At 34.7% G+C, this 13,040-nt stretch overlaps 1 protein-coding gene across 1 annotated transcript; it reads left to right on the forward strand.

Annotated features, from left to right (window-relative positions):
• Positions 1-3,807: 3,807 nt before the first annotated feature.
• Positions 3,808-6,311, forward strand: LOC131627566 (scarecrow-like protein 8). Its single transcript, XM_058898405.1, has one exon. The coding sequence runs from the start codon at positions 3,921-3,923 to the stop codon at positions 5,985-5,987; it is 2,067 nt and encodes a 688-aa protein (XP_058754388.1). The 5' UTR covers positions 3,808-3,920; the 3' UTR covers positions 5,988-6,311.
• Positions 6,312-13,040: the final 6,729 nt, after the last annotated feature.

Here is a 13,040-nt window from a genome sequence, read left to right on the forward strand (position 1 = left end):
TTTCTCTTTTGTTTTCAAGGCGTAATGTTGTATTACAAAAGATCTTTGGATAGGATAAACCAATTTAATATAAGTGATGGCTTGACTCCGGTGCACGATCTTTTGGTGAGAAACCATATGCTCATTAGTTTTGAATAAGAGTACTATGGACGGGGCTATTCGTGTTGGGTCAATCTTGTTGGACCGTTTGATCGGCCGAAACACTTTTCCCCAAACCAAGCTAATAGGCATAAAGTTAGGATTATAACATAAATGTTGGGTGGAGTTGTTTAATAATAATTTACTTGATCAATAAATTTCTATTCACGAAAATAGACTTCAAGACACTTATGGAGTTTTAAAGTGTAAAACGAGTAAAGTACTCAAAATTGAAGAGCTTCGGAACTTTAGAATTTTATCATATCAAGCATGACAACCTTGATGTCAGGGTTGTGAAGTGTGTCTTATTTGGCTATCTTTAAGACGTGAATGATTACCAATTGTGGTACATGGAGGATCAAAATTCATCATACACAAAAATGTTAATCTTAATGAGATTCGTATGGTGATGAAGTGCAGAGACCTAAATGTGAAAGCATCATAAACTATTGTGGCAAAGAATTAATTTGAAGTGAATGCTCCTACTAGGGATACTAGAAATTAGAGGAGTTCAAGGATCATGATTCTAATGCTAGGAAGGGGAAATATGAAGTGGCTCCTAATTATCACTTCCTCGTGATAGGGTAAAAAGAGAAATTGTACCCCGCTAGAGATACAACTGTGCTAATTTTTTGTTTTACTTTGAATGTGGCTAAAGAGTTGCAAAACTCATAACCAATTCAGAAGTAAAGAATGGCAAACGTAATTGAAGGCAATGAATTGTGAGATGCATTTACTGATGAAGAACCATTCTTGTAAGCTCGTCAGTCTACCTAAGAAACAAAATATGATTTAATGCAAGGGTCTAGTGTTGGTTTTAATATGGGATAATTGTCTAGGTGGGGGTTGAATAGACAACTAAAAACTCCTTTCTTTTCGTTTTAGAAAATAAAATTAACACTCAGAAGATTTTATCAATTTGTCAATTTAAAAGATTTTATTAAAACTCCCTTTTTTGGCAAAAACTTGTTTTTAAAAGATTTGATCAATTTGAACATAATTGTAGTAATGCACGTACACCAAAGATTCGGATAAAGTGGTAGATAGTATGACATATACTCTTTAATGCTCAAACAATATATTTGATACAATTAAAGATTAATTAATGTGAAGTAATCTACAATTACAATCTTTATAGTATAATCATCAATGAGATTGTTTAAAAAAACAAAATCTAATCAATTCTATGCTTATACATTTTAATTATATAGAGTTATGGACGCAATAAACCTAAGAGACATGCAATTCTAGAAGAAGCGATAAATCTAACATATAAGCAACATATCTAATAGAGAGAGAGAAGGAAAGATTACAATAAGATTTAAACTATTTCAGTGTTATCATCCTCACATGCAACTAATCCAATCTTCAACGATAAACCATCAAAAAAAATTCTTCAACTATGTTATTTTGATCCGGGTTTGCATTACAATAATTTAATGAAACGATAAGATAAACTTCCTAATCCAATTTATCTTCTTCCTTACTTCTTAGTTGAACTTGTTTATGACTACCTACCAGAACTACTTTCTTTGATCTTTAACTGGATCCCGATCTTTAATTTTTTATAGACTTTAATTCAACAATTCACCGATCTTCATTGAATCCCGAATTCAAGCCTTTAATCCCTTTCTTCATCAGGTTGACAAATACATAGAAAAACTCCACAACAATGGAGACGATATTTTTCTCTTTAAATAAGGGAAATAATGGTATTTGAGGCAGAAATTAGAATCATTAGACAAATAAGAAAAAGTGGTGAAAGTAAAGAGGAGTTGAGGGATACAGGTGTGAAAAGAGAGTAAATTATATTTTAGGTTAAAATAAATAGTAAAGGGATGGAAGCCAAATTGAACTGATACGTAGAAGTTCTGAAAGTGAGAGAAAAAGTGGAAAGAGGCAAAACATAGGAAGCTATTGAGGGAGGGCAAGAATACTATAACTACACATTGATTCGACTGTTGGAAATTAAGGAAGGGGAAATTACTTAAGGAACTTCACTTCTAGAATTCCTTCAAGATCAAATTTATACTTTTAAAACTACACACTTCAATTAAAGATTAGACTTATAATGCTTCCTCACAATCAATCATCAGACACAAAAGGTTGGTGCTTCTCCATGGACACGATGAAGACGAAGACTTGAGAGATATGTATTTATATTTTCTTAGCTATCTCACCAATACAATCTCCAATTATGTTTAGAATTAAAGACCCTATTTATACGTGCATGAGATAAAACACTTAAATGAGCAAAAATAGCCTTGAATGATTTTTTTTTGTGAAAAGGGGGGCCTAAGGCCCAAAGGAAAAAGAATTAAGCTACTACAAAACGGGGAATGGTAACCCCGAAAACATCCTTCGCGGTTACATCAATAAGCTCAACAGAGGAAATCATTATGCATATGAAGACCTAAGCCATGAAGTAAATTTTTGTTAGCCAGAGCATCATCACTCTAGTTGGCTTCATGCACGTGAGTGAAGGTGGTCTTTCTCTTGTAAGCAATGTCGAATTCTCTTGTAAGCAATGTACAAGAAAATTTGACATTGCTTATGCTCTGGCTTAAAAGATGCAAGGCCTATGGGTTTTCTCGCATCACCCTCTTTTTTTGGAAGATGGGCCTAGGTTTTAGGCCCGCTCTTCAACTATGTCTCCCTCATCCCGCTCGATTTTTTGCGAGATGGGACCAAACAGGGTAGACATGCATTTTTGTCACTCCTAATCTTAGATAAGTATCTATAAACAGTATCTTGAGTTGAACAAAAATAGTAATTTACAAAAATAAATAGATAGGATTGAGTATGGGTGGCAAACAGGCATGCCCGTCCCGTTTAGACCCGCCTTGCGAAAGCCCTAAAAAATGGGGCGGGGTTGATATAATGGAGGACGCGGGCCTAAAACCTAGACCTACTCTGAAAAAAAATGAAGGCGGGACAGAGCAAACCCGCGGGCACTGCACCTTTTAAGCCTAAAAACACAAAAATTTATACAAATGACTATCCACAAAAGTTCGAGAAGAAAACAAGGCAGGGCGGGTCTGACATGCCCAACGGGCCGGACCCAATTTGCCACCTATGATTGAGTCACACTTTGATCTTGTCCATACTTATCCATAGCATTTCTCTTCTTGAATTTGAATTCAAAAAATAAAACATTTTTTAATTTTTAAAAAAGGTTATTCTTATATAATCATGCAAATAATATACTTGAATGGTAAAATATAACAAATTTCCATTTAACATTTGTTTCTAGAAGTGTGTACCTAACCCTGATCCGTGTTAAATTCATGAACAATTCACAACATTTATGGTAAAAAATAACACAAATAATTCAACACAACACAAGAACCGTTGATCCCGTCAAAGAAAAAACACGAACCGTTGATTTTTTACAATATATGGTAAGACACACGCGCGTAAGCATTGACGTAGGATAACCCAAAGAGATATATCTCAATCCAGAAACGAATTTCATCATCATTACATTACTGATACGTTTCGGCATTATCCACTCATCACCGTCCGATGAGACCATATTCCCCGAACCGTAACAATCCAACGGCTGTCATCCAATAGCATCATCTCAAACGCGAAAATTTCATTCACGTTACTCGTACCGTTTAAAAAATCCAAAAGAATAAGGAATAAAAAACTCCTTTATTCACTTTCTTAATCTAGCTTAAAACCTTTCGTTAAATTCGCCATTTCGAAGTTTCAACTTCACAAGCAAACAAAAAAACCCATCCTTTTCTCTTTCATGCTTTTCTGCTATTAACTAAACCATGTCTTTACCTGGATTCCCAGGCGGTATGGGACCCTCTGATTTCCACGGCCGAGCAAACAATTTTTCCGGCAGATACAGCACACTTCCGTCAAACATGAACAACTATAACAACAATTTCTCAAACCCAACCACCACCACCTCCACCACCCAGAATTATCATAACCCTTTCTACCGAACCCAACAACAACAACAACAACAACTACCATCGAATTTTATCGACCCTTCCCAAATCGCACAAAATCGATCATCAAACCTGATCAGAAGATACCTTGACCCTGCTACCCAAATTGGATATAACCAAAATTCCACACTCAAACGTACACGAACCCTCGCTGAATATCAAACCCAATTCATCAACAACAACAACAACCTTAACAACAACAACAATAACCTTAACAACAACAATACCCTTAACAACAACGTTAGCGACACCCCTCCTACCCACAATTCAGCTAACCTTTATCTTTCAAACCTTGTACTTCATTCTGGAAGAGCTAGAAATTTCCTACAACGTGGTTCTCCTATGTCACCTCTTTCTCCGATGGATTACTCAAATTCATCAACTGAGTCTTCTTCCTCGGCTATTGCCACGCTTCTTCGCTCAAACCCTAGTGCTCAAAACCCATCACCCATGAACTATTCGAATTCGATCCCCCAGAATTCGAATTTTCAATATCAATATTCCAATTTTGCTGAGAATCAAACAACACTCCCTGACCCAGATAAGAAAATGCTGGATGAACAGTTAATGGAGATAGAAAAACAACTTCTGGAAGACATTGACAAAGAACAAGACCCAAATTGTATGATTGCAAACAGTGAATGGTATGAGACAATCCAGAATTTGATTAACTCCGAGCAAAACCCGATCCAGATACCCGTTTCTTCACCCTGTTCATCCAATAATTCATCTTCTCCCTCTGCTGTTTTACCTGCTGCGTTCTCTTCCAAGCAATGGTTAATGGAAGCCGCTAACGCAATTTCCGAAGGTAAAATCGATACTGCTTCGGAGATCCTGAATCGTTTGGCTCTGACACTGAATCCAGCAGCGAATTCTGATGGTAGATTAACATACTGTATCATCTCAGCGCTGAATTCCCGCGTGAATCATTTTGAGAATCCACCTCCAGTAGCGGAACTGTTCAGTAACGAACACGCTGAGGCTACTCAGCTTCTGTTCGATAATTCTTTCTGCTTCAAGCTCGCTATCATGACTGGTAACGTCGCTATCATCGAAGCTGCATTCGATGAAACAACAGCAGAGAACAGTTACCACAATATGATGAATCTTTGTGTGGTGGATTTTGACATTGGCCTTGGGAAAAGGTACAAGAGCCTTCTCTATGAGCTACACGCACGGCTCAATGGTTCACCGGCGACGCTGAAGATCACAGCTGTAGTCGATAACATCCACGACGAGAGGTTGAAGATGGTGGAAGAGAGATTGAGTCTACAAGCAGAGCTTTTGAGTATCGGGTTTGAATTCAATGTGGTGACACTGAACATCACCGAGCTGAGTCGCGAGTCATTGGGTGTCAACCCGGAGGATATTCTCGCTGTGAACTTCGCGTTCAAACTTTTCAGAGTGGCAGACGAAAGTGTGTCAACTGAAAATCCACGCGATGAGCTTCTCCGGCGCGTGAAGTCACTTTCCCCGCGTGTAGTAACTCTCTTAGAACAAGAGATGAATGCAAACACTGCCCCATTCGTTGCACGTGTGGCTGAGTCATTTTCCTACTACAACGCGCTGTTTGACTCAATTGAGTCAACAGTGGGAAAGGAAAGCTTGGAGAGAGTCAAGATTGAGGAGGGGCTTAGTCGGAAGCTGGGGAACATGATTGCTTGTGAAGGTAGAGATCGCGTGGAGCGGTGTGAAATGTTTGGAAAGTGGCGTGCACGGATGAGTATGGCTGGGTTTGGGTTGAACCCGGTGAGTCAGAAAGTGGCTGAGACGATAAAAGCGCGACTCGCACCAGGTTGCCGAGTCACTATGAAGGAAGAAAACGGTGGGGTTTTTTTTGGGTGGATGGGAAGGACACTAACCGTCGCATCTGCTTGGCTTTAACTCCACTCACTTTTTATTTTTTAATTTTTATAAATAATGTAGTGTCACACATTGTTACGGGGATTTTGTATTTCAACTTTATCTAGAGTTGGGTAGAAATAATAAAAAGAAAAGAAAAAATAGTGTTTGGGAAATTGTACTTGGAAGACACTTGGTTCTTCTGTTTTGTTTCACCAAACAACCTTAATGAAAAAGTGATGAATTTCAAGAAATCTTGTGTTACATGCATTTATGATTTATGGTTCTTATAGTTCAGTTAAGTGTTTTTATTCATTATCATAACTTCGATGTGGGAAATAAAGAAGTTGGTGTATGTTTGGTTGAGATCATAGTAATATCCTTTCAGTTAAGTTAAAAAGACATTAGGTGATTGTTTCAAGATTTAAATCTTTTTAGAATGATATTTTTTAGATTATTATTTTTGGAAATAATATTATTTTAATTTATGTGTTAGGTAGAAATTTAGATTTCCATAAATAATTATAAAATTTATTTAATTTAAACTTATAAAAAAATAAAGATAATAATAAATGTGAATATAATGGAAAGATATAATTGATTCAACTTATTTCTATGAATATGTTATATTTCCATTCTTAAGTCTTGGAATAAGAATAGAAGAATTATAAATAAATAAATAAAATTAGTGGGAATAAAAAAATCTTGAATAATTTTTTAAAATTTAAATCAATGAGATTATTGCATTGTTATGGCCATATTGAAACAAACACAACAACACAACCTTAATATTTCTTCTTATCATTCTTATAAATAAAAACATATATTTTTTTAATTTATTTATTGGTGACAAATTTTAAAAAATATAAAAGTTACTGTTATAAACATATAATTATTAACTAATGAAGATATTGATTAAATGTATAACTATTGTTTTGTTACAATAATAACATATGGCACATTGTCAAGTGAGTAAATAGTTGCAATACTTAGTAAATAGTTAGTAAGGAGTTACGATATTTGATGAAATAATGTGTTTTATCGATGGTCGCAATATTTAATAAAGAGTTGTTATATTTGGTGAAATAGTGTGTTTTATAAAAGGTCGATATACTTAGTAAGTAGTTGCAACAATTGGTGAGATGATGCATTTTATCAAGAGTCAACCTTTTGAAACAACATAAATTAGTCTATGAATAGACAGTTTCAGATTCAGAAAAATATATCAATTTGAACTCTCATCTTCATTGCTTAATTCCATATTTCTTTCTTCCATACATTTAAGTTTTCATATTTTTTGTGCAAATTCAAAGATAGACTGAATTATCTTGTGTATTCTTGCATATATACTTTAAGACAATTAGAGAGTGCTTGAAATATTATTAGGAAAACATTCTTATGCATGATTCTAGCCTTAATCCATTTAACTTCCAATCTATATCTAATAGTCTAATATTATCTCAAATATTGGCAATTCAGGCTTCCGTTACAAGCATCAAAGTGATGAACCAAGACCTTGTGAAGTAAGATCATTTTGATGGGATAAACTTCACTCACTGGCAAGACAAGATGATCTTCCTCCTTACTTCTTTGAAGATATTTTATGTATTGGATCCTAAACTAGCACTTATTCTAGAACCGCAAGACGATGATTCTAAGAAACTCAAGGCAGAACACAAGAAATTAAAGGAGGATGAACTGTATTGTCGTGGAATCATTCTGAACACACTATCTGATCGTCTTTACAAAATCTACACAGACAACCAATCGACAAAGGAAATATGAGGCTGCTCGATATTCTAAGGCTAACATGGTGAACACAAAAGACAAGAAGAAACAAGATAGTAATAAGAACTATCTTGGTCCTAGGAAGGATCAAAATAAGTTCAAGAATTTAGGAGGATCAAATGGTCCTAATAGCGACTGTTAAGTGTGTGGCAAACACGTTAATTATCTCGAGAATTCAAAAACAAAAAGTTCTAAAATAAGGCAAATGTTATTCAAACTGATGATAACATATTTGCTATTATGAGTAAAATTATGGCAATCAAAGACAAGGTACAAGGATGATGGTATGACACTTGTGCTACTATCCATGTTTCCTATGACAAAACGGAATTCAAAACCTACTTTTAAGTCACTGATGGACAAGAGGTTCAAATAGGAATTGAAGGACGTTTAGGGTCATTAGAATGGGAACTGTGGAGCTCAACTTCTCTTACGGGAAGAAATGTACATTTCTTAATGTACTTCATGTTCCCATCATGAATATAAACCTTTTTGGTGGAGATCTTTTGGTAAAACTGGTATTAAATTTGTGTATGAATCAAGCAAGTTAATCTTGACCCGTAATGGTGTATGTGTGGGAAAGGGTTAATCTGCTGAAGGAATGGTTAACCTTTGTACTATTGACAACATTATTAATAAAGTTTATATATATGCTTATATTTAATATGTTTCTTTATGGCATAATAGGTTAGCTCATATTTATATTATCAATATAAAAAGATTAATTAAATCTAGTTTAATTTTATGTGATGTTAATAATTTTAAAAAGTGTGAAAAATGTGTTTGTAGTGATATATTTGTAAAGACCCGTCAATGGAGAGGGAATTTAGTTTAATTTTATCAAGGGTCGCAATATTTCGAAACAACATAATTTAGTTTATAAATAGATTGGCTCAGATTCAGAAAAATATACCAATTCGAACTCTCCTCCTTCTTGCTTAATTCCATATTTCCTTCTTCCCTACATTCAAGTTTTCATCTTTTTCTTTTTGCGAATTTGAAGATAAACTGAATTATTCTAGGTATTATTGCGTGTATATTCTAGGACACTTAGAGAATGTTTGTTATATTATAAGGAGAGTGTTCTTATGCATGATTCTATCCTTAATCCATTTAACTTACAATCTTTATCTAATAGTCTAATATTATCTCAAATAATGGTAATTGAGGCTTCCGTTACAAGCATCAAAGTGATGAACTAAGACCTTGTGAAGTTAGATCATTTTGATGGGAAAAACTTCACTCGCTGGCAAGACAAGATGATCTTCCTCCTGACTGCTTTGAATATATTTTATGTATTGGATCCTAAAATGGAACTTATTATAGAACCGCAAGATGATGATTCTGAGAAACTCAAGGCATAATACAATAAATGAAATGAGGATGAATTGTTGTGTCATGGACACATTCTGAGTACACTATTCGAATGTCTTTACAATCTCTACATAGATAACCAATTGACAAGGGAATTTTAGAAGGTACTCAAATTCAAGTTTCGTGTTAAGGAGAAATGTACTAAAAAGTTTCTGATTCAAAGTATTTCAATTTAAAATGTTAGATTCAAAGCCTATGCTTGCACAAGTTCATGAGATATACGTTCTTGTGAATAAATTGAGGACTGTGGAGATCAATATTCATGAAGCTTTTCATGTTGGTGAAATTATTGTAAAATCTCCATCTTCATAGAAAGGTTATAGGAAGAAATTGCTTCACAATTCTGAAGACTCTCATTGAAGCAAATCTAGAAACATCTTCGAATCGAGGAGAAACTGAAAGACCGAGAAAAAGATGAGGTTGTTGGATATTCTAAGGCTAACATGATGAGCACAAAAGACAAGAATAAAATAATATCATAATAAGAACTATCTTAGTCCCAACAAGGATCAAAATAAGTTCAAGAATATGGGCTGGTCAAAGGGCCCCAATAGCGGCTGTTATGTGTGTGGAAAACACGATAATTATGCTCGAGAATGCAGAAAAAATAAGTCCTAAAATGAGGCAAATGTTGTTCAAACTGATGATAACATAATTGCTACTATGAGCAAAATTATGGCGATTGGAGACAAGGTACAAGGATGGTGGTATGATACTTGTGCTACTATCCATGTTTCCTATAACAAAACAACATTCAAAACCTATTTTAAAGTCACCGATGGACAAGAGGTTCAAATGTGAACTGAAGGATGTTTGAGGTTCATTGTAATGGGAAAAATGGAACTCAACTTCACTTATGGGAAGAAAGGCATGCTTCTTAATGTACTTCAGGTTCCCGACATGAATAAAAACATTGTTAGTATGAATGTTTTGGTAAAACCTGATATTAAATCTATGTATGAATCAGGCAAGTTAATCTTAACCTGTAATGGTGTATTTGTGAGAAATCTTGATCTGTAATGGTGTATTTGTGAGAAATGGTTATTTCACTAAGGGAATGATTAAGCTTTGTACTATTGATGATATTATTAATAAAAAATTTATTTATGCTTATATGATTGAATCTTTTTCTTTATGGCATAGTAGATTAGTTCATATTGGTATTATCAATATGAAAAGATTAATTAAATTTGGTTTAAATTTATGTGATGTTAATAATTTTGAAAAATGTGTTTGCAGTGATATATTTTTAAGGACATGCCAATGGGGACGAAAGTGTGGTCATCAGTAAAGGGAAACGCCTTTCTAGAGGCAACACTTATGTGCTGCCCTAAATTGAGGTTAATCTCGCCCTTCTCGCTCCATACTCGGCCCATCATGGGAAATGTGGGAAAAAAACACATCTCAATTAGAGAGAATTCAGAGTTAACATACTCAACTGCATCTCCTAAAAAACAGGGATTCAACAATCCACTATTATGACTGAGCTTCTAACCTCACACGAGCTTGCCCTCTCATCCCCGTAAAACACCATCAAACAAGATCTCTCTCTGCCACGAAAAGCCCCAAACCACTAGAAAAATGCTAAGGTCTTTGACCACCCTTACCAACATAGGGGTGTTATGTGTTATGTACTTTTTGATAAAAAAAATATAGTAGTGCCCACAATGGGATTCCCATCATACTAACCAGGGTCAAACCTTAGTCATCACCATTTTCACCACCTCCCTTTGAAAATGGCTAACAGATACCCAGACTTTGAGGTTAACACCACTGCTAGAGGTTTCGCCGGTGGAGGAAGTTCTAGCTCATCCTAGAAAAAATGTTAGGCAGGTGCTGATTGCGAACGTGATATCCTTAGTACTCTCTGGGGTCAACCAAAGAGAACCAAGAGTTAACATTACTTTTGTAATACGGTGGGAGAACTGACTTTTTGTTTTGTTTCTCACAAAACATGTTGCGGTTAGCAAGAGTCGCCACCGACTTTTATTTTATCCAATTTAGGAAAGTTATAAAAGAACATGAAAGACCTTTAAAAGATTTTGAGTTCGGGGGGTAGGTTATACAGAGGGAAGGTGTTAGCATCCTTTGTATCCATGAGCTCTTAATTTCTTAGCTCACTTTGTTTGATTTGTGTGTGTGATTTTGAAAAATATTTGGAGTGCCAATAGTAAGGCAGACTTTGTAATAATTCTTGTATCAGTCCTCAAGGATGTATACAAAGCGTTTTTCTGAAAATATTTGTTTCGAGTGCCAATAGTAAGGCAGTTTTCTTTATGATAACTCTTATATCAGTCCTCAAGAGTGTTGATAAAGGGTTTGAAAGTATTGTTTTGAAAGCGTGAGGTGTGAAAAGAATTTTCTAGTAAGAGCAAGCAATTAAGAGCATCGACCCACTAAGTATTGGTCTTTCCTATTCTCTTTTGTTTACTTTGGAGATAGTATTATCCATGCCATTAGTCGGTAGGAAATTCCATCTATTGGATGTGAAGGGACAGGCGTAGGGTCATCGAATAGTCATCGAATGCGACATTTGTAAGGATATCTTAGCATTCTCGAAGGGACTATCATCATTTTGTAGGGTCTTCGAGGGACAAGATCATTTTCCGAAGGCAACTCGAAGGGTCATTGAGGGACTATGATCTTTTTGTGTTGAAGGGACGATGATGATTTATTCGTGAGCGTCATTTGCTAAGATATTCCTACGTTCAACGGGCATGGCTATTGTAATCGTAAGGCAACAAGAGAGATTATCCTAGAGTTGTATGTGTGAAAAGTGTGTTGTTTTCAGTTTATTTATCTTTTGAAATTAGGTTAACAATGTCCAATTTGTTAGTCTTTCAATGCACAACCTAATTACTAACAATTATATACACTAATAGGCAAAACGAAATAAAGGTCCTAGACTATTACATAGCTTCGGGAGCAGGGGTACGAATAATAAAATGGGGAAAAGTAAAATCCTAATTAACTATTACAACCTAAGAGCAGATACAATAATTGGTAAAAAAACATGCGGGAAAGTAAAATCTAAACTATTACAAGGCTTTGATTAACATATACAATTTCCCAAAAATGAATAATAGGCAGGAAAAAATTTAATAAAAAAAGGAATTAGGGTTTGAAAAAAAGTTTTAGGGCTAGTTAAGTTAATTATTAGGTTAAATTAATGAAAAAATGACTTAGTGTTAACCCCAATTGTTTAACCTAAACCTAAATATTTAAATGATTTGGAAAATTAGATTATGGTAAAAAATTAAGAATAACCCTAATTTGGCTTAAAAAGGTTTTGCCCAAAAATGTTAGAGATTTAGTGATAAAAAGAAGATTAGTGTTAGTAATTAAATGGAGTGAAAAACAAGTGTAAAAAGGGTTAATGGAGTAAAAAACAAATGGCAAAAAAAAAATTGCACGGGGCAGGCCTGAACCCACCCCCTTGAGGTCAAGGGATAAAGCTCTATCCACTTGGTCAATCCATGGGAAACCTGTTCATAAACCATGGTTGCCCAAAATCACAAAGAACAAACCCTAGCCATGACAATTCACCATACCTGCACTATTCTCAAAACAAATGATCCGAAACATTCTATGCATTCATACAAACAATAAGATATGATCAAAACATTTTGATCCTCACCTGCAATGTTCCGGTTGAGAAATAAATTGGAAAAATAGAAAAGTGATTAAAATAAAATCAAAAAAATATAAAAACCTGATTATAAATAAAATAAAATAAGATCACGAACCTACAATTTTTTTGGATTTTTTTGAAAATATGAAAATAGAAACTAAATCAAATAAAATAGAAAAAAAGAGGAATTCTATTTTAAAGGTGTATTGTTCCACGATTTTTTCTGAACTTCGGAAAAAAATTCGGAGCAAATCAAAATAGTAGTTTCAGAACTCAGCTAATAGGCTGGAAAATTTATCACT

This window comes from Vicia villosa, unplaced genomic scaffold (assembly GCF_029867415.1).
Source record: "Vicia villosa cultivar HV-30 ecotype Madison, WI unplaced genomic scaffold, Vvil1.0 ctg.000368F_1_1, whole genome shotgun sequence".
NCBI classification, from domain to species: domain Eukaryota; kingdom Viridiplantae; phylum Streptophyta; class Magnoliopsida; order Fabales; family Fabaceae; genus Vicia; species Vicia villosa.

Bases quoted from the DNA above. Each gene is read 5' to 3' on its own strand.
- LOC131627566 (XM_058898405.1), top strand. From the start codon at position 3,921: ATGTCTTTACCTGGATTCCCAGGCGGTATGGGACCCTCTGATTTCCAC.